Genomic DNA, 25982 nt, shown 5'->3' on the forward strand with positions numbered 1-25982 from the left:
CATTGGCTGGGAGGCCCCTTACGGGGCATGTCTGGCCGCCTTGGTGCAGGTCTTATTACATTCGACGCCTCATTGGGCGACCTGCGCACCGGATGGGGATGAAATGATGATGAAGACAATGCGACTGCTACGGTCGCAGGTTCGAATCCTGCCTCGGGCGTGGATGTGTGTGATGTCCTTAGGTTAGTTAGGTTTAAGTAGTTCTAAGTTCTAGGGGACTGATGACCACAGCAGTTGAGTCCCATAGTGCTCAGAGTCATTTGAACCATTTGATGAAGACAACCAACGGTCCCTGAGCGGAGAAAATCCCCGACCCAGCCGGGAATCGAACCCGGGCCTTTTAGGACGGCAGTCCGTCACGCTAACCATTCAACTGTCGGGGCGGACTCGGTAGACGTGAGCTGGGTCCCCCGCAAGATCCCTATCGAGCAGTGGCGCTACATATCAGCACGATGTTAAAACTGTGGACATGACATCATACATGTCTGGCGGACATCTTAACAGAGGAACTAGCACTAGTTTGTCGAGTGGCTCCAGTGGCGATGCAGCAAATTTTCCAGTCAATTCACCAAATACGCGTTTTTTTCTTTTTTTCTGTGGAAAACAGCTACATTCAGATATCTGCCGGAAACCACATCTGCAACAGCACGCGAGATATATCGGCTAGTAATGGCCGGACGACCTGGCAATCCTCTTGAGACAAGGCATCCGCATATCAAATGGCATGTTGTATGGCGATCTATGCGCCATGTTTCCTTAGACACACAGACACGTGCAATGCGGTAGCTAACAATTAATGGTGAAAATGTTACCCGATCCAGACTCCATAGGATTCATATGACGGATTCGCCATTATGCCCTCAATGCCAAACTCTGAACTTCGACATTTTTACAGTAACGACATCTGAAGATCGTGTGCAATCTGAAATACCAACAATATTACTCTAATTTCCTATGGATTGTGTTTCAAGATTCCTGCATAGCTGGAACGTCCTAGGCAGAGGAAGTTAAATTATCACTGCTGAATGAACGGAAGATACGAGTCGGTGAATACGATATACACACATCAAAAAACGTTTTGCATCATCTCGGTTCCGAGAGTTCCGGAACCTGTAAAGAAAACTGAAATAGAGATCAACATCAACATCATTTCCGCCCATTTTACTGCTCATGAAAACTGCTCATCGCATGTTGTACCGCAATACAGCGAGACCTTCAGAGGTGGTGGTCCAGATTGTTGTACACACAGGTACTTCTAATACCCAATAGCACATCCTCTTGCACTGATGCATACCTGTATTCGTCGTGGCATACTATCCACCAGTTCATCAAGGCACTGTTGGCTCAGATTGTCCCACTCCTCAAAGGCGATACGGAGTAGATCCCTCAGAGTGGTTGGTGGGCCACGTCGTCCATAAACAGCCCTTTTCAATCTATCCAAGGTATGTTATATAGGGTTCATGTCTGGAGAATATGCTGGCCACGCTAGTCGGGTGATGTAGTTATCCTGAAGGAAGTTATTCACAAGATGTGCACGATGGGGGCGCGAATTGCCGATCATGAAGACGAATGCCTCGCCAATATAATGCCGATACCGTTGCACTATTGGTCGGGGGAAGGCATTCACGTAGCGTACAGCCGTTACGGCGCCTTCCATGACCACCAGCGGCGTACGGCGGCCACATATAATGCCACCCCAAAACAGTGGGGTACCTCGACCTTGCTGCACTCGTTGGACAGTGTGTCTTGACAGTGTGTCTTATTCGTTGTGCCCATCTGTACCGCGCTGCATGGTGTCGTGGTTGCAAAGGTGGACCTCGCCATGGACGTCGGGAGCGAAGTAGCGCATCGTGCAGCCTATTGCGCACAGTTTGAGTTGTAACACGACGTGCTGCGGCTGCACGAAAAGCATTATTCAACATGGTGGCGTTGCTGCCAAGGTTCCTCCGAGCTATAATCCGTAGGTAGCGGTCATCCACTGCAGTAGTAGCCTTTGGGCGGCCTGAGCGAGGCATGTCATCGACAGTTCCTGTCTCTCTGTATCTCCTCCATGTCCGCGCATCATCGTTTTGATTCACTCTGAGACGCCTGGACACTTCCCTTGTTGAGAACCCTTCCTGGAACAAAGTAACAATGCGGACACGATACAACAGCGGTATTGACCGTCTATGCATGGTGGAACTACAGACAACACCAGCCGTATGAGAGGACGTACCTGGATGAAACAACAGCGGGGGATTGGAAATCAAATTCTCTATTACGCTGCATATTTATTTCTTTATGTTATGCGAGAATAGTGTAAAGTTTATGTATACTTCAAGTAATACAGATATATTATTTGTGGCACGGCAACGAAGTGGTTGTTACTGAAATTCAAATGTACTTAAGTGTTATTTGTATAGCAGCATTTAATTAAATTTTTAGTGTGATGTGTGAAAGAAATTCATTAAGATCTGAAGCATAGTTGGAGAAGTATTTCTTTTTTTATATTTTTATTGCGTTTTTCAAGTTTTAATGTTTGAGTTTCCAAAGTATGCCACTTCATTACAGGTTTAGTTTTATGTCAGTCTGGATTTTTGTTATACTGTTACAAAAATTCGTAATCTCATTCTGTAAACTGCAGCATAAAGGCAGTTTTTATTTTCTTTTGTTCCTGTTTTAATACTGATGCAATTCTCTGAAGAAGGAAATGAAATTTCTTGCAGATGAGCAAACACTCTGTCTCTAGTTTAAGTAAACGCATTTGAAACATGTTCTTCCCTTGAAATGGCATGTGAACATGTATGTAGAATATGGTTTTCTACCAGTTGAAAAAAGGTAGTTGAGGCGACCGCTCGTGTAACGCGGGAAATACGGATTTGAGTCCCAGCCTGGCACAAGTTTTTATTTGTCACTACTAAATTGCGCAGCTGAAGTCTAATAGTATTCGCAGTTCGGGATATATTTCTTCCACTTATCTTCCTGTACAGTTCTCGGCTTTTACAAGTGTATCTAGCGGATACTACCAGCGTCCATAGTGTGCGCTATCGTGTCATCTGCTGCTGCCTTACATAAAATAGTTTTACTGAAATCAAGTACACGAAATCCTGTTTCTGAAGGGGGTTTTTCAGACCACATTGTACTTTTGGTATAAAAAATAAAGTAAACTTTTTTGGATTATCGTGTTTTTAGTCTTATAGAAAGTTAAGGATCCGTACAAACACGGATTTTTTCGCTTATGATAGTCTCACACTGCTAGCTTACAATGATCGGGCTATAATTTGGTTATTGATCATTCCTATTATGATGGCTCGCAAGTAAGTAGCCCGTCCGTGAGCGTGACCCGGACCTAAGCTCGGGGAGAGGGCAGGGGAATTTTGTGGAAGGTGGAGGAGTGTGGAGACGAACCCCAATATTTTACAAAACAAAATTAAAAACTGCTAAAAACCTGTGTTTCTCAATTATCAACATACTAATGCTGCCATTTTGTAATGGATGATTACCACTTGCAAAGTACATAACTGAGAGAGAACAGTTTCGTAAATATTATTCAACTGTCAGGCAGATAACGTTTGGCCAGACGCGAGTACTATCTGTATTCACATTTAGCAGATTTAGACACTGACCGATAATACGAGAAAAAGCGTCGTTAACTGAAGGTTAATCTGGAGCTTCAGAATCCAGGGCCATATCACATGTTCAGCTTGCAGACTTGGTTTCATAACATCTTTTTTTTCTGGAGGGGGGGGGGTCTCCTGCCATCCGCTGTCCCTAGCCATCTGCGCTCTTGTGCATAGTAATTGAAAACAATAATACATTGACACCGTTTGGGCTATCATCATAATCACTTAATATTGCAAAAAGAGCTGAATGTCGTACCTGTTGGAGTGCCACGTCTTGTCTGCACTACGTATTCATCGGCGTTGAGGGTGAGTATGTGATCCATGAAGTCGGGTTGACCAGCATCCTACACAATAGAGGCCACACTTCGGTTAAAATCGTATAGTATTGCACAAGGCGCAGCAATACTCTTATAACTTCAAATCGTCATACTACTGTCTTTATTTATTAATTTGTCTTTTTGCAAAATAAGCAACGAGTTTCATGTAACCAGTATTCATTATCAGATGCAAACGCTTTCCATGACTTTTTGATCATTTGTTCGTATGCCTACGCCAACAGAAAGAGCAAAAGAGTTTCTGAACAACAAATAGGCGCTGGTACCGCCTTGTACAGTCTATACGTCGCTAATGAGTGACAGTTTACTTAATTATACACGTTTAATTTCTACTTATAAATCATGTGTCCACATTTAAAAATTGTCTCTTACGCACTTCATAAGCTGCGCTGCTTTACGCTTCCCCTTAATGGCTAAACTCATACTTATCTGTTGCTGAGCAGTATGAAGATGTTAAATTTAAATTTCGTACTTATAATAAAAAGCGTACAGAGGCAGCATGACAAAATGTTCACAGGTAACTACCAGATTAAATTCTACTCTTTCGTCGGCCGGAGTGGCCGTGCGGTTCTAGGCGCTTCAGTCAGGAACCGCGTGACCGCTACGGTCGTAGGTTCGAATCCTGCCTCGGGTATGGATGTGTGTGATGTTTTTAGGTTAGTTAGGATTAAGTAATTCTAAGTTCTAGGGGACTGATGACCACAGATGTTAAGTCCCATAGTGCACAGAGCCATTTGAACCATTTTTCTACTCTTTCATTCTTCACTTTTGAATTGCAAGTTGCATCTGACAAGTTGCATAACCTGTATCACGAAACAAAGATAGCAGGAAATGAAAACAGAATGCATTTGTCCACAATGAAAGTAACGTCTGACGGATACAAGGCACTTTCGGCAAACTCTCATGTATCTGCTGGAAGTCCCAGATATCTATTTTGCTTGTTCGTGCACTGAGATAACACCAGAACCATGCCGAGGTGACCCGGCGCCCCCTGGCAGAACTCTCACAGTTCCCTCCCCCCTCCCCCACCATTATTGTAAATTTTTTCTATACAGACTTAAAGCGTTATTGAATGTTATTACTAATGTGACCTATAGAGGAAAAAAAATATTGCACGCAACAAATTAATTAAATAGTTCATAAATAAATTACGAATTGTACAAAATTTATGAAAAAGCTGAAAGTAAAACAAAACCTATGTATTATTTTTTATGGCTGCTACTGTACTCTGTCTGCTATTCTGCTTGTCGTCTTAGAATATTGGTTAAGAAAAGGCAAACGTACGTTTATAGCATTTGTGGACATAGGGGAAATATTTTGACAATGTAATACACTCTTTGAAATTCTGAATGTATCAGGGGTGAAATACAGGAAGCGTAAGGTTATTTACAACTTGTGCAGAAACCAAATGGCAGTTATAAGAGTGGACAGGTGTCAAAGGAAAGCAGTAGCTGCGAAGGGAGTGAGACAAGATTGTAGCCTATGGCAAAACGTTATTCAATCTGTGCATTGAGCAAGCAGTCAAGGAAACCAAAGAAAAATTTTGAGAAGAAATTAAAGTTCAGGGAGAAGAAATAAAAACTTTAAGCTTTGCCGATGACATTGTAATTCTGTCAGGGACAGTAAAGGACTATGTAGAGCAGTTGAACGGAACTGTCAATGTCTTGAAAGGAGGAAATAAAGTGAACATCAACAAGAGCAAAACAAGGCTAATGGAATGCAATCGAATAAAATCAGGCGATGTTGAGAGAATTAGGTTAGGAAACGAGATACTTAAAGTAATAGACGAGTTTTGTTATTTCGGCAGCAAAATAACAGATGATGGCTGAAGTGCAGAGAGTAAAAAAGTTGACTGGCAATGGAAAGAAAAGCGATTTAGAAGAAGAGAAATTAGTTAACATCAAGTATAGATTTAAGTGTCAGAAAGTCATTTCTGAAAGTACACTACTGGCCATTAAAATTGCTATACCAAGAAGAAATTCAGATGATAAACGTGTATTCATTGCACAAATATATTATACTAGAACTGACGTGTGATTACATTTTCACGCAATTTGGGTGCATAGATCCTGAGAAATCAGTACCCAGAACAACCACCTCTGGCCGTAATAGCGGCCTTGATACGCCTGGGCATTGAGTCCAACAGAGCTTGGATGGTGTGTACAGGTACAGCTGCCCATGCAGCTTCAACACGATACCGCAGTTCATCAAGAGTAGTGACTGGCGTATTGTGACGAGCCAGTTGCTCCGCCACCATTGAACAGACGTTTTTCATTGGTGAGAGATCTCGAGAATGTGCTGGCCAGGGCAGCAGTCGAACATTTTCTGTATCCAGAAAGGCCCGTACAGGACCTGCAACATGCGGTCTTGCATTAGCCTACTGAAATGTAGGGTTTCGCAGGGATCGAATGAAGGGTAGAGCCACGGGTCGTAACACATCTGAAATGTAACGTCCACTGTTCAAAGTGCCGCCAATGCGAACAAGAGGTGACCGAGACGTGTAACCAATTGCACCCCATAGCATCACGCCGGGTGATAGCTCAGTATGGCGATGACGAATACACGCTTCCAATGTGTGTTCACCGCGATATCACCAAACACGGATGCGACCATCATGATGCTGAAAACAGAACCTGGACTCATTCGAAAAAATGACGCTTTGTCATTTGTGCACCCAGGTTCGTCGTTGAGTACACCATCGCAGGCGCTCCTGTCTGTGATGCAGCGTCAAGGGTAACCGCAGCCATCTTCTTCCTGTCGGTTAAATTTCGCGTCTGTAGCACATCATACTCATGGTGTAGCAATTTTAATGGCCAGTAGTGTATTTGTATGGTATGTAGCCATGTATGGCGTGAGATATGGACTATAAATAGTTTAGAGAAGAGGAGAGTAGTAGCTTTTGAAATGTGGTGCTACACAGGAATGCTGAAGATGAGATGGGTAGGGCGTGTAATTAATGAGAAGTTACAGTATAGAACCGAGGAGAAAAGAAATTTGTGACACAATTTGACTAAACTAAGGGACGGGTAGATAGTATATATTCTGAGACATCAAGGAATCATCAGTTTAATACTGGTGGGAAGTGTAGGGGCTCAAAATTGTAAAAGGAAACCAACAGATGAATGTAGCAAGCAAGGCTGCCGTAATTACTCGGAGGTGAAGAAGCTTGCACAGGATGTAGTATCACGGAAAGCTGCGACAAACCAATCTTCGGAATGAAAACCACAGCAACAACAACAATATAGATATTTCATCATTACAAAACTGTTTGTATTAGAATAAATGCTTGTGGCTGAAGAGCAGCATATGGTACTGCTGACAGTCCACCCTCGCCCTCGAATGGTGGACTGAAGGAAGATCAATCAGGAGAAAAAGACAGAATTGGGCTATGAGATGCTCACGTGTCCAGCCAAGTTGAACATGATGCCCTGTCGCAGATTGATGAGCGAGGGCTTGGTGGAGTCAGCCCGCGCGTGTATGACCAGCCGGTGGTCCTTGGTGACCTGGAAGAGCAGCTGCACCAACACTGCTCCTGGGAAGCCCTCCTGCTCGTCGTGGTGCACCACGCTCAGCACCAACGAGCTGCCCTCACACGGCACATGTGAGTTCCACCGCAGCTGCGCACATAACAAGCTCAGGATTATCTCCATACTGAACTATCACATCCATAGGTTCTGCTCTAGCGTAACATAAAAATTTTAAGGCCATTACAATACGGTCTAAGGCAAAAAAGAAAGAAAGAAATGAATCACCACGAAGGAATTATCCGAACGGAAGTCTTCAAACATGTCTTCGCTGGTCATCTGGGCTCGTCTCGAAGCTGGACTTATCAGCGAAGACAATTACACCCCATGCAATGATAATCCAGACCCGATAACTAGTGAAGACGTGCCTGAAGACGTCCCGGATAGCGGTGGGATAGCAACCTGACAGTCACCCTCTATGCGGCGTGATAGCCACGAGTGATGACGTGGGGTGCCATTTCTTTTCATAGCAGGACCTCTTTGGTTGTCATCGACGGCACTCTTACAACAAAACGGTACGACGACGATATTCTGCCCCCCGTTTTGTTACCCTTCATGATAAGCCGTTCTGGGCTTACATTTCAGCAAGATAACGTCCACTCACACACGGCGAGAGTTTCTCTTGCTTGTCTTCGTGCTTGCAAAACTCTACCTTGGCCAGCAAGGTTGCCGGATCTCTCCCCAGTCGGATTATTATGGGCAGGATCCTCGAACAATATTGGGACTTTGACGATCGAACCCGCCAACTGGACAGACTTTGGACCGATATGCCTCGGGAGGACATCCAACAAACCCGTCAATCAATACACAGACGAACAACTGCTTGCAGAAGAGCCAGAGGTGGACCAACCTGTTATTGACTTGTTGACTTGCTCAGTTTGTGAAGTTTTTCTCGTGAATAAATCATTCAATTTTTCTGAAATTGTAATCAGTTGTTTGTACAAGTGTATCAGATCTCCCGATTCCGTCCCATTGTGATAATTCCTTCGTGGTGCTTCGATTTTTCGCCTTCGAGCTTATTTGTAAAGCATCACTGGCAAAGGTAGGAACAAATTTCGAATGCTGTATATGAATGATTTTGAGGTAGTGTCCGTAAGCAACAAAATAAGTGCAGTTATGCTTTACCATATAAATAAGGGAAAATCTGTCTACTGTAAATTATCTACACGATATTGCATAACAGAAGAAGCAATTGAAGAAAAGTAGTGGAAATATTAACAACTGAATAAATGCAGTTTACGTTTTGCCATATACATTTCCTTGAGTAACCTGAAAGAGACAGGTTTTCACTTCCATGCATTTTTTTCAACTTACATGTTCTGTCATTATAAGTTATTAACAGTCCTAATCGTGTCACTTCTTGTTCAATATATGCATTTCCTCGAGTAACCTGAAAGACACAGATTTTCACTTACATGCATTTTTTTCAACTTACATGTTCTGTCATTATAAGTTATCAGTTCTAATCGTGTCACTTTTTGTTCAATATATGTTTTATTATAATATTATTATAAGACGAACATCTACCAAATTAAAATGAGGATAATGGAATGTAGTCAAATTAAATCAAGTGATGCTGAAGAAATTAGATTAGGAAATGAGACTCTAAGAGGAGTAGATGAGATTTCCAGACTGGGCACCAAAATACCTGATGGTCCATATAGAGAAGATATAAAATGAGTATTGGATACAGTACGAAAATTATTTCTAAGAAAAGAGGAATTTAAAATCTAATATAAATGTCAATGATAGAAGAATATATCTAAAGGTATTTTTGTCTGGCCGCGCGACCGCTACGGTCGCAGGTTCGAATCCTGCCTCGGGCATGGATGTGTGTGATGTCCTTAGGTTAGTTAGGTTTAAGTAGTTCTAAGTTCTAGGGGACTGATGACCTCAGAAGATAAGTCCCACAGTGCTCAGAGCCATTTGAACCATTTTTTTTATTTGTCTGGAGTATAGCCTTGTGCGGAACTGAAACTCATACGATATGTTGCCTACACAAGCAGAGAATAATGCTGAAAATTAGATGGGTAGATCGAGAAATTGCTCTGGAGGAACTGATTCGAATTGGAGGAAAATTAATGACACAACTTGACTCTAAGAAGCGATTGGTTGCTAGGACATATCCTGCGTTAGGAAGCAATCCCCGATTCGGTATTGGAGGTCGTGGGGAGTAAATATTGTAGAAGACAATAAGCAAATTCATATGCATGTAGGGTGCAGCAATTATTTAGAGAAGAAGAGGCTTGCACAGGACAGAGTAGCTTGCAGAGATGCATCAAAACAGTCTTCGGATTGAAAACAACCACAACATCGGTGCTACGCTTTGTGTCCTTGCTCTTCTGCTGATGTTCAGCTCCGGGCTGAAGCGCTATAAACACTTGTCAGAACACACACTTTTTATTATGACTGAGTTATGTGTAGTATTGTCATTGTAGCTTAAATTTGTGTGTTGTCTATGGTCTATGTTTTACGAGTGCATGCGCGCGCGTGCGCGCGTGTGTGTCAGCTATTTAATGACCTTGTTCAAATATAGTGACGAATTGTTATATAAGTGTGTTGGGCCAGTTTCTTGTTATGATGGTGCTCTGGCAGTGGGAGGGGATATTTGTTGTCACTATTTATTCTGGTGATTTCCATGCCTTATTCTTCAGCAGGGATGTACAGACTGCGGCTCGAAGACAGCCACTGATCTAATGGCGGCCCATCCCTCACCGTTTGTTCTTGTAATTTTTTCGGTTTTTACTAATCTTCCATCACCTCCTGAAACGGAGAGAGCGGCCCTTGTAGTGCTTAGTTCTTTTGAGCCGGGTCTAGCTGGCATTATGGCATATGGATCCAAAATTTTTAACTTGTGGCCCCTACATAGTCCCAGGAAGGGATTTGGGGCCCGCGGTACTAGCGAGTCTTTACAACCTTGCTCTGCAGAGTGTAAACGATAACTGTTTACAAAATACCACAGGGGAAGCCGAAATGAATATGATACAGCAAGCCCGCAAAAGCTTAGGCTAAAGCGCATGCGCACCGTGCAAGATTTTCGGTATCCTTTATTTCTCTCTTACGCCACTGACTTATTCGGCTACTTCGTTAACATTATTAACTTAAACTCTCCCGTGAAGATAATAAAAGAAAAAAGACGTTTTGGAAACGTTATACCAAAACTAATCACATTTACTATTCGATTCAGACTTAACCCTTACAAGCTCGGTAGTTTCGTAGCAAGAAGGCTAGATAAACAAAACGATTTAAATGTTAATTTTTTGCTGTTAAATTCATTATGTTTGAGATGAACTGGCCGCGGCCGGCCGGTGTGGCCGTGCGGTTCTAAGTGCTTCAGTCCGGAACCGCGTGACCGCTACGGTCGCAGGTTCGAATCCTGCCCCGGCATGGATGTGTGTGGTGTCCTTAGGTTAGTTAGATTTAAGTAGTTCTAAGTCTAGGGAACTGATGACCTCCGATGTTAAGTCCCATAGTGCTTAGAGCCATTTGAACAGTTCACAAACTTAGCTGTTCCGGAAATGCTTCCACCCTTTGGCCCAAAAGCCAATGCTCATACCGTTTTAGACGTCAGATAAGTCGCTCCGTTTCCGCATTACGACAATTACGGCACTGTTTTACGCATCCCACGACACGCTTTATATACTCTCCATTGCTCGTGCTGACACCTGCCTCCTGTGAGTGGTTATTGCACGTTGATGTCGAACATAGGCTGTGGCCACACTAATGTGACTGGACCGTGTAACTGGATCGAGTAATGCGTTATTCTAAAAGTTGGGTTTGTGATTACAACATAGATACTGCATTACAGCCTTGGAATTAAAGCTAGTATATAAGACTGCTCCTGGAAATGGTAATTATTTACACCTGCATCCATAGCCTGCAAAGGGTACTTCCCACTGTACCACGTATTAGGGTTTTTTCCCGTTCCTGTAACGAATGGAACGCGGGAAGAATGCTGCTATTTGTCTAATCTCACCTTCGCGATCCGTAAAGACGCGATGCGCAACGGGCCACAGCATGTTTCTCGCCTAACACCGGTTCTTGAAGCTCTGTAAGTAGGCTTTTGCGTGATATACAGACAGCCAAGACATTATGATCACTGCCAATCCCTAAACTGAGGGCCCACCTGTTGGGACTGCCGGCACATGAACGATGTTTCATACCAATGAAAACGGAATGCGTATGGTGTTGTAAATACGTACTTTGTATTTTGACAGACTCATTTTAAACACCTTTCATACTTCTAAAGCAGCTGTGGATAGTATAGCCACATAAATGATGTAAAACAGTCAGCCTTTCCCAACTTTGTATAGGGACGTTTTACTGTATGGCACAGAACTACGAAGTATGTCGAGAAAATTTGTTCTATCAACAGGTTTAAACTTCTTAAGTTAATAATATGACGACTTCACCTTTTAATGTTGGCTGTAATTATAATAAAAACTACTGAGAAAATTTATAGTCAGGGTCTACAATGACAAGCAACTGTTAGCTCTGCTTGTCGGTAGATTAAGGAATAATGTGAGAAAAGTCGTGATTTTGTTTAGAACTTACGAGAACATAGTACACGTTGTGATTGCAATGCTAGATATTTCCAATATACACTGCTGTGCAAAATTTACAGACGACAGTCACTTTCGCTTGATGTGTCACCGCCAAGTACCATAGCTCAATGAAATTTGGACCATGCATAGAAATAACTGCTACAGTAAAGAACAGTATACGGCGGCGCCGTTCTGTTTGTCCTGCACTTACCCGTGAACTCGTTGCAGCAGATCGCCGGTAGGAAAGCCGAGCAGAAACCTACCGTACTGCAACTCGCATCAGGCTGCATACAACGTAACTATTCCAAGAATCGGAAAATGTCTTAATTTTGAATGAAAGGTGGAAATACTGGCAAAATTTCGGTATATTCTGAAACTTGATAATGTACTCGTTCACTGCCAAGCCCGTGCTAATCTTAACATAGTCATGCACAAACCCTTTCAGTCACGTTAGCAAGTTTATGGTAACGCATTTACCGAAATCTGCACAGTTACTAAGCACGGATTGTTCTTAAATGAAAATGCTCGCCGTACTATTAAGTTTATCGGTGTCTAATGCACTCATGTTTTTAGTCACCGATCTGCTTAATATGCCACGCCGAACTACTGTCTTTTGTCATACACAAAATTACTTAAAAAACACACAGGAATAAAAATACCTCCACTTTGAAATGCTTTTGGAACATGTAGCACAACTAAAACCGGGAAATTATAACTTCCTTCGGAGCTCATACTACACACGACCGTACCATTGAAAGGCTGGGCTCCGACTACTTAGTGCTGTAAACATTCTATGTCTCCAAGAGAAAAGACGCGCGGAGAATACTCCGTTTTGGTTGGTTAGTTTTCTTTAAGGCCAATGGAAAAATATTATTCTCTCGCGTCAGTCCGCGCTTTTCATGACTAACCAATCAACAAATAACACACTTTCGAAATGTACTTTTTCCCGAAATAAATATTTAACATTCTGATATTTTATTTATACTTTACGTTATTAACTATATTCATTTGCACTCGAATTAGCTTTCCTTCTACCATAAACTTACTTAACATATTATGATACAAAATTCCCCGTTGCCTGCATTCGCACTGTCTTAATAATTTCTAACGCTAGTTCATACAGCGTTTGTCAGTATAACAGTGATCTACATATTTACTTTAGACCACATTCACGCATCATTCACACTACTAAAATCATATACAAAACTATACAAACATAAATAAACACAAAAACCTCCAAGAAACAAAATGAGCAATTCACGAAAACATTCTCTTGACCTGTTTTCTTGAATATCTCTGTCCGCTACTATACTCTGGTGGATGAAAATTAGAACTACGTACTCTACTGAACACGGTTCAGATCATCTGTCACTGTGCACGCATGAGTTATTCTCCCGATACACAGGCTATAGACAGGAGCGATATAAAGGCGCCACGCCTCAAGAACAATAGAGAAGATAACAGGAAGAAATACGAAATGAGGCAAACAGAAATGACACTTTTATTCAAAGACAATAATTCCAGTGAAGTCACCGCTGTTCATGATGGTATTCTAGGCAATACAAGCGGTGGAACATGGTTCTTATTACAGAATGCACGTGACATGGCAATGCATCCTGTGCACGTGCTCCCATGTCCTCCACAAGATTCGTAAGCACTTCTTGTGGTAAGGCGTTCCGTTCCCCCAACAGTGCTATTGACAACCGCTGCATGGCCGTTGGTGTCTGTGGATGTGTCACAGTACTTCCCAACGCATCCCACTCTTGCTTTCGCACTCAATATACTCTGCACCACTATGGCCTCTTCACCATAACACCGGACCACTAAAATAGCCAAGGACGCTCTTCTCCAACTACAGCGACTGGGGAAGGAGGTGTCTTTCTGCTGGGTACCAGGGCACGCGGGAATTCCGGGGAATGAAAGGGCTGATCGAGCAGCCAAGGAGGCGTGTCGTGACCGTCAGGTCTTTCAGTGTGCTATCCCCCTGCGTGCTCTCACCTCGCTGTTGCGGTATAAAGTCCTGTGTCGCTGGGAACATGGGTGACTAGAAGTGACCGACGACAAGCTCCGTGCCGTCAAGCCCACAACTCGGCCGAGGGGTACTTCCTTCCAGACACGTCCACGGGGCGAGATCCTCCTTACTCGTCTTCGCATCGGCCACAGCCCTATGACGCATGGCTTTCTACTCCGGCGAGAGGACCCTCAGATGTGTGGTGTTTGTGGCTTGCGGATCACGGTGCACCACATTTTATTGGACTGCATTTTATTTGCTGACCAGCGGACTGCAGCGGATTTGCCGGCGGATCTACAGTCTATTTTGTGCAACGATTAAACGAATGTGGCTCGCGTTTTAAAGTCTTGTGAATTGTCCCACGTTTTTAACAAGATTTTGGGGAGATGTTTTAAATGTGTCAACAGGATGGCTGGCTCACCCAAGTTTTTTGTAAGTGGTCAGCCAGTCACATTTCCCTGTGCTGTTCTTTTAGCTCTTCTGTGTTTTGTTTTCCCTCTGTTTTAAATTCTTGATTAGCCATCTTGCCTCCTCATTGGTTTTAGCGCATGTCAGAGTACCTGTGCGACAGAGTAATTGTGTGGTCATTTCGTGTGCATGCGTGTACGACAGTTTTCGTTCTTATCCACATTCGTTTATTTTAATAATTGTTAGGGCGCTGATAACCTCGCCGTTGGGCGCCCATAAGATCCGCAAACATCGCGCGCGCGCGCGCGCGCACACACACACACACACACACACACACACACACACACTAAAATAGCCATGTTCGACGGTGCTGGAAGTACCCTCATGTGGCAAGAGATGGGAACACATAATTCACCCGGGAACATTGTTGAACATGGTCGTTTTGGCGGTCTGGGTGTTATGGTGTTGTGATGTATAATGTCCCACGCGCGTATTGACCTTCCAATCTTTGAACACGGTGCATTCAGCAGCCAAAGTTATTGTAACTCCTTCCCTATGTGGGTTCTTTAGGTTCTGACTTCATTTTTACGCACGACAATTCACGACCGCATCGAACAACGCAGTTGGAGGAGTTTTTGGAACGAGAGAATTTTCGGTATATGGACTGACCTGCCAGTTTAGTCGACTTAAATCCCATCTAGCACCCAGTACGTTGTCCTCGATGGTGAATGTTCATCGGAAGTGAGGGTATCATCTGGAGTGCCCCAGGGAAGTGTGGTAGGTCCGTTGTTGTTTCCTATCTACATAAATGACCTTTTGGATAGGGTGGATAGCAATGTGCGGCTGTTTGCTGATGATGCTGTGGTGTACGGGAAGGTGTCGTCGTTGAGTGACTCTAGGAGGATACAAGATGACTTGGACAGGATTTGTGATTGGTGTAAAGAATGGCAGCTAACTATAAATATAGATAAATGTAAATTAATTCAGATGAATAGGAAAAAGAACCCTGTAATGTTTGAATACTCCATTAGTAGTGTAGCGCTTGACACAGTCACGTCGATTAAATATTTGAGCGTAACATTGCAGAACGATATGAAGTGGGACAAGCATGTAATGGCAGTTGTGGGGAAGGCGGATGGTCGTCTTTGGTTCATTGGTAGAATTTTGGGAAGATGTGGTTCATCTGTAAAGGAGACCGCTTATAGAACGCTGGTGCGACCTATTCTTGAGTACTGCTCGAGCGTTTGGGATCCCTATCAGGTCGGACATAGAAGCAATTCAGAGGCGGGCTGCTAGATTTGTTACTGGTAGGTTTGATCATCACGCGAGTGTTACGGAAATGCTTCAGGAACTCGGGTGGGAGTGTCTAGAGGAAAGGAGGCGTTCTTTTCGTGAATCGCTACTGAGGAAATTTAGAGAACCAGCATTTGTGGCTGACTGCAGTACAATTTTACTGCCGCCAACTTACGTTTCGCGGAAAGACCACAAAGATAAGATAAGAAGAGAGATTAGGGCTCGTACAGAGGCATATAGGCAGTCATTTTTCCCTCGTACTCTTTGGGAGTGGAACAGGGAGAGAAGATGCTAATTGTGGTACGAGGTACCCTCCACCACGCACCGTATGGTGGATTGCGGAGTATGTAAGTAGATGAAGCACATGTGGGATGCGTGGGGGACACGTACTGCAGCACGACCACATGCACTAACGACCTTTCCACAGTTATAAATGGCTCTGGTTGGGGGAATGGAACATTTTCCACAAGAACTTGTTACCAACTTTGTGGCCCGGATAGCAGCACGTTGCGGAGCATGCTCTGCCGTCAGTGGTTATTACCCACCCTATTAAGAACCAGTCTCGCTTTTGGTAATATCCAGGGGACTATCATGAATCGCGGTAACGTCAGTGTAATTATTGTCTTTCAATAAAAGTGTTATCTCTGTTCGTTTCATTGCGTAGATCTTTCAGGTACCTTCTGTACTACATTGCTTGACGATTGCTAAGGAACAGAGACATTGCTGGACATGTTTGGCACAGGTCAGACTCCCAACTTAAAGGTCGGTTTCGGTATCTAGTAGCGAAGATGCCCTCTTAGGTACTAAGGCACATTTTGCATCTGATATTCTTGCTGGCTACCAATCCTGTCCTTGTAGGATATTGTCCCACTCCTCTCTCACCGACGCTACAGTTTCGAGGAGGGCGTGTTCGTTGAGAAACACGTCTGTCAAGAACATGCCAGACATGCTGTATAGGGTTTAGGGCCCACGAGTATGCAGGCCATTCCATACTTTCAATACTTCCACTTTCCAGTGCGTCCGACACCTCGGCGGTACCTGAGATACAAATTCTGTTACTTTCAGCCACTAGGGCTACGTATCGATTCTGCTGCGGTGTGGTGGTCCGTCTACGGCCACCGGCATGGTTTCGCATAGTGTTTCCACCATCTGCGGCCTTTTTAATCGCGAGATCAGCTCTTTTGGACGCAGTCACTACTGGAGCCACGGTAATAACAATTTGACCGGATTCGAGCCTTCCAACTGCCCGTCCACAATCGTAAGAACTCAAATGATGTCTTGCAGACGTGTTTCCTTACCAGACGGAATGTCGCACTAACCGGTTTCACAACAACCTTCGTTAAAACTCAGTACCGCATGAACTGTCCAATGCATACAGAACGTTCGCGCACAGGCATCGCTGCTCTTGAAACTACCGTCCCCTACATTCCCTTTTATTAGTTACGGACCGTAGTTCCGTCCCAGCTCCTAATTTCGTCCCGCTATGAATTTCCGGCTTTCATGATGGTGAGGTATAGGTCTTCTTGTGATGTTGTACGCTGTGGACGTCCCGTACTGTAGCGCCTGGACAAGTTTCCTGTCTGCCGGAATCGTTGCCATGATCTTGAGATCACACTTTGTGGCACACGGAGGACCCGTGCTACGACCTGCGGTGTTTGACCAGCCTCCAGTCGCCCTAGTATTCTACCCAACGTACCGTCATCAATATGTATTCTCTGAGCCATTTTCAACACACAGTCACCATTAGCACGCCTGAAAACGTCTGCACACTTACTCGCTGCGCCGTACTCTGAAATGCACCAGCACACCTCTGCGAATGTGGACTGCTGCCAGCGCCACCGTGCGAAGACCGTAGGTCAAATGCACCGCACGGTCATACTCCGAGGTGATTTAAACCCGCAAACCGCCCACCAGAGCGTTGTTTCACCATGAATAAGCATTATCCTTAATTTAGATGGAAGCAACACACTTCTGTTTTACTCACACTGGGTTGGAGTCTCCAGATTTTGAAGTAATTATCTAATGCAGACAGGTCATTGGCTAGAATCTCTTCTGTTGTCTTCATTTCCTGGTTGGCGAACGTAAAACTGGAAGTAAGTTTCAGAGGCAGAATTCTTCGTCATAATTGGAACCCAAAATATCTTGGTGTCATCCTGGATCGTTCACTATGCTTCAAGCAACAAATTCTTAACTTAGCTGAAAAGTTGAGGACTCGAAACAACATCCTCCATAAGCTATGCGGAACTACCTGGGGATCTTCAGCAACCACCCTGCGATCTTCAGCTCTGGGCTTGGTGTACTCAAATGCTGAGTATTGTACACCTGTTTGGACGAACAGTCATCATACAAGGCTTGTTGATACCCAGCTGAATACGACAATGCGCATAATATCTGGCGCAATCAGATCTATTCCAGTTTATTGGCTTCCACTGTTAACCGGTGTAATGCCTCCTGATGTACGCAGATGTACTGCCCTTATGAGAGAATTCCACAAGATCTCCAGGAATTCTAACCTACCCGTGCATAGCGACCTGCCACTTTTAAATCGTAAGAGACTTAAATCACGCCATCCAACTCTGTGCGATGCTGCTGACATGGTTGCTAAGGATTTCAAACCTCTTGAAGAATGGAAAGGTCGGTGGGAAGCAGTTACAGACGTGCACCTGCATAATATCTTCTCAGGTGCAAAACTTCCAAGTCGATTCGACCTAACACGCAAGACATGGACTACTGTCAACAGAATCCGTACCGGCCATGGCCGATGCAGGGATGCTCTCTTTAAGTGGAAGAAGCTGCCTGATCCAGCCTGTGACTGCGGGGCTCCATATCAGACTGTTCACCACATTGTCAGTGAATGCAGGATTCGAGCCTATCACGGCGCCAGAGGGCTTCCTGCTAGCAACTCCAGATGCAGTGCGCTGGATTGAAGGACGGGATGTTCAGTTGTAAAGACAAACTTAAGCTTCTTGTGTGTCAATATGTACAATCTACCGGGTGATCAAAAAGTCAGTATAAATTTGAAAACTGAATAAATCACGGAATAATGTGGATAGAGAGGTACAAATTGACACACATGCTTGGAATGACATGGGGTTTTATTAGAACCAAAAAAATACAAACGTTCAAAAAATGTCCGACAGATGGCGCTTCATCTGATCACGATAGCAATAATTAGCATAACAAAGTAAGGCAAAGCAAAGATGATGATCTTTACAGGAAATACTCAATATGTCCACCTTCATTCCTCAACAATAGCTGTAGTCGAGGAATAATGTTGTGAACAGCACTTTAAAGCATGTCCGGAGTTATGGTGAGGCATTGGCGTCGGATGTTGTCTTTCAGCATCCCTAGAGATGTCGGTTGATCACGATACACTTGCGACTTCAGGTAACCCCAAAGCCAATAATCGGACGGACTGAGGTCTGGGGACCTGGGAGGCCAAGCATGACGAAAGTGGCGGCTGAGCACACGATCATCACCAAACGACGCGCGCAAGAGATCTTTCACGCGTCTAGAAATACGTTTTTTTTTGTTTTTTTTTTGTTCTAATAAACCCCCATGTCATTCCAAGCATGTGTGTCAATTCAATTTTTACATCTCTATCTACATTATTCCGTGGTTTATTAAGTTTTCAAATTTAGACTGACTTTTTGATCACCCGGTATATGTAATTTAATTTCATGGTATATCTGTATTAGCCATACGCTAAATAAATAAATAATCCTTAATTTATGAGCATGAGTGTAGATGGGGTCACATTAATATGACTGGACTGTGTAGAATCTGCCCATGAACTTCATTCTTGTGAGATCATTGCTTTGGGAGATTAACTTTTCATTCGCAATGGTGTATTCGAGGCTAATAGGAAAGAAAGAGGTGCTCACGTGCTGCAAGCCGTGGAAGCCGCCGTCTTGGTGGTGGCGGACGGGCCCGTCTGTCTCGACGTTCTCAGTGAGGTTGAAGATTGCGTTGGCCAGGGAAAAGCGCGCGTACGGGACGCGGCCCGCCACGCGGCCCACCATTCCCCCGAACAGATGGTCACGGTGCTGCACGTAGTCTTGGCGGCAGATAAAAATCCCATGCAGCACATTCTCTACTCACACCACTTACGAATGTAGAAATATCAGATGTAAAGTGATAAAAGCTATAGAAAGAATAATTTAAAGTTAAGAATAGAAGTTTTAGAGGGGAAAATAGTGTAGAATCAGAGTTCGGTAATTACAGATCAAAATTATAGTATATCAGCAAGTAGTTTAACGCCGAAGTACAGCAAAGCCACGGAAGCTCCGTCATAGAGAAGGCAGTGACGTTATATTAAACTCTTGTACTGAAAAAACCTATAAAAAGGCCTGATCGTCATTATTGCCCCCTTTTTTTCCCTTCATTGTTTCGTTAAAGGGCGGGGAACCCGTGTCAATCAGCGAGACAATAATTAGATTGTACTTTATCGTGTTAAGATTCGCGATAAACTGTTAGAATATTACGGAGATTAAAAGTGGTGTAGTGTACGAACTCTGACTGTTGGTAGCAACGGAGTATTATAGGGATTTTAGGACTTTTGTTCTAGATTGGAACTTTACGGACATATAGACGACAGAAACTCAAATTATCTGCTGATACGAGTGAATTCAGAAGTACCGGTATGCAGATGTTTACGTGTGGACTTTTGAAAGTGTCGTGTGCCGTTAGTTGCGAATCTGGACGTAGAGCGCGTGCATATCGGCATTTGCGGACTATTTAGATTCCTCCAGGCTAGGAACCTTTTAAATAGACCATCATCCATCACCATCTTAATCCTTGAATATAGAGTGAAAGTGAAATACAAGAGTGTTGTACTTATTTCATTTACGTAGTACTAATCAGTGAAGGTTTTACGGACCCAAAGTTATTCGGCAGTAAGTCAGCACCATCTAGCGGAAAGCGTAGGCATTAACAAACACGCTAACTGAAGTGAACGTTTACGTGTTTTACGGACTGCTTAATATGAGGTTTTTTGTCTCTTTGACGTGCCCACTCCCTCCGAAAGGTGGCGCAGGCTGTCTTCATCATAAAAGGGGAGAGTTTCAGCCGAGCAAATTACTAAATAAAAGCGATATTTACAAGGCTCGCAGTAATAGCAAAACACAAGGTCCGCACCTCATCGGAGAGTCGTCGCTGTCACGTCGGGAAGTAAAGCCGGAAAACCTACCGACGATACGTATCTACGAGCAGACGTCGACGTGGAGTACCTAAAAAGGGAATCACAAAAGAGTTGGGGATGCTTCACAGATCTGCCCATCTGGCAGATTTCAAACGTGAAGATACAGTTGTGATATAAACCTATTGAACTCGGATCTCTTTTCATAAATCCAGGATCAACTGGAACCATTCGATCTGTTCCAAATCGACTTGGCCAAATGAACACTTCTTTGTGAACTACTATCAAAATTCTACATAATAAAACTTGGTTATGCTGTAATAGAGCAGACGCTTTAGATCACCACAAAAACTACTTGAAATTATCCGTCTGGTTCCTTATTGATCTTTTTACGTTGCTTAATTTATCATATTTTTTCATGTGGTTTCTCTTTCAGAAATTACTAGCAACTTCCCCACCACCGATTCTTGAAAGAATCGAACTCCCATATATAAAACACCTTCAGGACATGTACTAAATTTACTACTTTCATAATTGTGTTACTATCTTTAACCTTTAACGTAAGATTATAGCTCTTAATGAGTAGATTATCGTGGCATTTTAAAAAGTTACGTTCGGTCACTAATTAAATAAAAAACACTGAAAATGGTATTGTTGCTACTTCTGCAAGCTCTTACACTGAGATGACACATATACACAAGGTATAAATGGGAAGTGCATTTGTACTCAAGTGATTCACGTGAAAAGGTTTCCGACTTGATTAAGGGCGCACAATGGGAATTACAGACTTGGAATGTGGAAGAGTAAGTGGAGCTACATGCATCGGACATTCCATTTGGGGACTCCTCAGAGAATTCAGTGTTCCGAGTTTCACAATGTCAAGAGTGGATCTGGAATACCTAATTTCAGGTATTACCTCCCACCACGGGCAATGCCGACGGCCTTGTCTTAACGACCGAGAGCAGCACCGTTTGCGTAGAGTTTTCATGCTAACAGACAAACAATGCTGTGTGAAATAACAGCAAAAATCAATGTGGGACGGACGACATACGTAACCGTTGGGATAGAGTGGCGAAATTTGGCCTTAATGGCCTTATGGCAGCACACAACCGACGTGAGTGCCTTTGCTAACAGTACGACATCGCCTGCAGCACCTCTCTTGGGCTCATCACCGTATCGGTTGGATTCTAGACAACTGGGAAACCGTGGACTGGTCAGATGAGTCCCAATTTCAGTTGGCAAGTGCTGATGGTAGGACTTGGGTCATGGGCCCAAGTTCTCAATAACGAACTGTGCAACATGGTGGCGGTTCCATAATGGTGTGCACTTTGTTTACATGTAATGGACTGGGTCCTCTGGTCCAACTGAACCTATCATTGACTGGAAATGGTTATGTTCGGCTACTTGGAGACCATTTCCAGCGACTCATGGACTTCATATTCCCAAACAACGATGGAATTTTTATGGATGGCAATGCGCCATGTCACCGGGTCACAGTTCTTCGCAGATATTTTGAAGAACGTTCTGGAGAATTCGAGCGAATGATATGGCCACTCATCGAATATTTATGGGATACAATCGAGAGCTCTGATAGTGCACAAAATCCTGCATTTGAGAGGATGACAGTTCAAACCCGAGTCCGGCCATCCACATTTAGGTTTTCCGTGACTTCCCTAAATCGTTCTAGGCAAGTGCCGGAATGGCTCTTCTGGAAGGGCACGGCCCTTCCCTATCCGTGACACAATCCGAGCTTGCACTCCATCTCTAAAGACCTCTATGTCGACGGGACGTTAAATCCAATCTTACTTTTACAAAATCCTCCACCGGCAACACTTTCGCAATTATGGACCGCTACAGAGAGAACATGTCTCGTTATTTCTGCTGGGGACTTCCAACAAGTTGTTGAATCCAGGATACGTCGAGCTGCTGCATCTCGCTGGACAGAAAGAGGACTGCCACGATATTAAGAGCTATTCCATGACTTTTGTCACCTCTGTGTAGATACTAAACTTGCAACTAGGACAAGATGATCATTTTAGCCGTTTAGTTATATACGGTAGATACCCCGTTTTATTATGATGTACAGGATAACAGAACCACCTCTTATTCACAGTGACGTAACATGTTTTGTGGACGATTGCTCCCATCCTCTATTCTAGCAAAGATTGATATGAAACTCAGCTCATCTTAATTTTGATACTTTTTTAGAACAGTATTTTGAAGCATTCAGGTATTTCAGTCGAGGCACACAGGTAAAATACCTCGGTTCTGATACTAAGTTATACTTAAAAAATGAAGTTTCTATTACTACTAATTAAAACATTGATAAAGATACGTGGATGAAACCTGTAATACTTTGCCGAGACAAAATCCAATTTATTTCTTAATTCTCTGAGGAACCCAATAAATACCAAATAAAGTTCAAATGGTGCAAATGGCTCTGAGCACTATGGGACTTAACTTCTACGGTCATCAGTCCCCTAGAACGTAGAACTACTTAAACCTAACTAACCTAAGGACATCACACACATCCATGCCCGAGGCAGGATTCGAACCTGCGACCGTAGCAGTCGCGCGGTTCCAGACTGTAGCACCTAGAACCCCTCGGCCACCCCGGCCGGCCCAAATAAACCGCAGCTACTCACAGAAGTCTAGTGACAGCAGTAATTATCGCATGGCAGCGAATCTTGGAGGATATTCTCATGCGTTAGTGCGAAATCTATTTACGCTGGAAAGAAATTAGTTCCAATTTTGGCCACCAGGTGCACATCTGGCGCTATGAATGCAAGAAAGAGATAGATAAATCTTTCCAGAATGGATTAGGAACGGGACGTGGACTGAAAAGATTAAAAAAATAATAAATGCATAATGTTGATTGCATTATTATCTGCCGCTTACAAAATTTGTTCGGTATGAGCACCAGAGACGTCGACCAGATGCTATATAGCGCCAGATTTGCACCTGTTGGACGAAATTCGAACCATTTTTTTTGCGGCGCAAATCAGTTCTGCATTAACGAATTGACATACCTACCACATTTCACTGCCATACAATAATTACAGCTCACACTGGACTTCCATGACTAGCTGCACTTTAATTGTAACCATCCGGTACATCACAATAATAGTCTGGTTTTTCATTTTTCTGCTTTCCAAGTGATTTTTGTTATCGTGTGTTTCTAATTCTTCCACACCAAACAACCCGGTTCAATCAGAATACTATAAACACGATTTGTATGTAAACAGAAACCGCCATTTGACACCTATTACGCCCGCATCTCGTGGTCGTGCGGTAGCGTTCTCGCTTCCCACGCCCGGGTTCCCGGTTCGATTCCCGGCGGGGTCAGGGATTTTCTCTGCCTCGTGATGGCTGGGTGTTGTGTGCTGTCCTTAGGTTAGTTAGGTTTAAGTAGTTCTATGTTCCAGGGGACTGATGACCATAGATGTTAAGTCCCATAGTGCTCAGAGCCATTTTTTTTGTCACCTATTACCAATGTCATTTGGACGAACTGAATCATCTCATTAACTGGCCATCAGAATAACTTAATTTGATTCATAATATACGCCGTAATTCTGACATACAGCTTGCCTGACACCATGAGAAGTAGTGGTGGTAGTTGTCGGAACAGTCCTGGCACAATATCAATGGACGTAGCAAGCAGACGCTTTGACAGCTACTTATGTGCATGTTTTCAAGATGGCGCTGTATTGTTTTTGCCTAGTGTGAAGGTGGCAACACTGATGCTGCGAGATACTTGAGTGCATCTGAATGAGACGAGCTAGTGTCGCGCTTGGCTTACCCAGGAGTGACTTTGTGCGACTACGAAACTCGATAGCAGTCCACAAATGTACGATTTCTTCGTATTTCGTTGTTTTCCTAATGTAATTTGCGTGTTATACGCAGATCAAAGACAACGGCGGCGCATTCAAGATTTACTGTATTACAAACATGATACTCTTGGTACAACTTCTTATAACTATTTCAGTTAATTACACAGTCAAAATACTAACACGAATTCTTCACAGAAGAAAGAAAAAACTGGTAGAAGCTAACTTAGAGGAAGATCAGTTGGATTCCGGAGAAATATAGGAACTCACAGTGCAATACTGACCTATGATTCATCTTGTAGGTGCTTCAGTCTGGAACCGCGCTACCGCTACGGTCGCAGGTTCGAATCCTGCCTCGGGCATGGATGTGTGTGATGTCCTTAGGTTAGTTAGGTTTAAGTAGTTCTAAGTTCTAGGGGACTGATGACCTCAGGTGTTAAGTCCCATAGTGCTCAGAGCCATTTGAACCATATTTGAACTTATCTTCAAAGATAGGTTAAGCAAAGAAAAAGCTATGTTCATAGCATTTGTAGACTTAGAGAAAGTTTTTGACAGTGTTGACCAGAGGACTCTCTTTGATATTCAGAAGGTAGTAGGGGTAAAATACAGGGAGAGAGAAGGTTATTCACAACTTATACAAAAACCAGATGTCTGTTATAAGAGTCAAGGCTATGAAAGGGAAGCAGCGGTTGAAAAGGGAGTGAGACAGGGTTGTAGCATATCCCTGATGTTATTCAATTTGTACACTGAACAAAGAGTAAAGGAAACCTAAGAAATATTTGGAGTAGGAATTAAAGTTCAGGGACAAGAAATAAAAGCTTTGAGATTTTACGATGACATTGTAATTCTGTCAGAGACAGCAAAGGAATGGGAAGAACAACTGAGTAGAATGGACAGTGTCTTTACAGGAGGATATAAGATGACGATGAACATGAACAAAAGCAAAACAATGGTAATGGAATATAGTCGAATTAAATCGGGTGATGCTGAGAGAATTAGATTAGGAAGCAAGACACTTAAAGTAGTGGATGACTTTCGTTATTTGCACAGCAAAATAACTGATGATGGCCAAAGTAGAGAGGATATAACATGTAGACTGGCAATGGCAAGAAGATCGTACCACTCGCGGCTTACCAGGTCGACTGCTACCAACTTTCGTGGTCGCATCAAGTACACGTCATTTTGACATCTCTTCTGAGCAAGCCTATCGTAAAATTAGCGTCTCAATAGAACTGTAGTTTCACTTTTAGAAGCTAAATACAGAAACAAAATGCAAAATTTTTGTTTGCTATTTATAACAC

General features: G+C 43.3%; 1 protein-coding gene across 1 annotated transcript in view; it reads right to left on the reverse strand.

The window, feature by feature from the left end:
* The window catches only part of LOC124712108 (galactose mutarotase-like), a 170350-nt gene that overhangs the window by 68361 nt on the left and 76007 nt on the right, over nucleotides 1-25982 (reverse strand). The window contains exons 4-6 of the mRNA XM_047242406.1: nucleotides 19602-19774; nucleotides 7339-7554; nucleotides 3859-3946 (exon numbers count right to left, since the gene is read on the reverse strand). Of these exons, the coding sequence (XP_047098362.1) occupies nucleotides 3859-3946; nucleotides 7339-7554; nucleotides 19602-19774 (477 nt within the window). The remainder of the gene's footprint in view (nucleotides 1-3858; nucleotides 3947-7338; nucleotides 7555-19601; nucleotides 19775-25982) is intronic.

Source organism: Schistocerca piceifrons, chromosome 8 (genome assembly GCF_021461385.2).
Source record: "Schistocerca piceifrons isolate TAMUIC-IGC-003096 chromosome 8, iqSchPice1.1, whole genome shotgun sequence".
Classification (NCBI taxonomy): Eukaryota; Metazoa; Arthropoda; class Insecta; order Orthoptera; family Acrididae; genus Schistocerca; species Schistocerca piceifrons.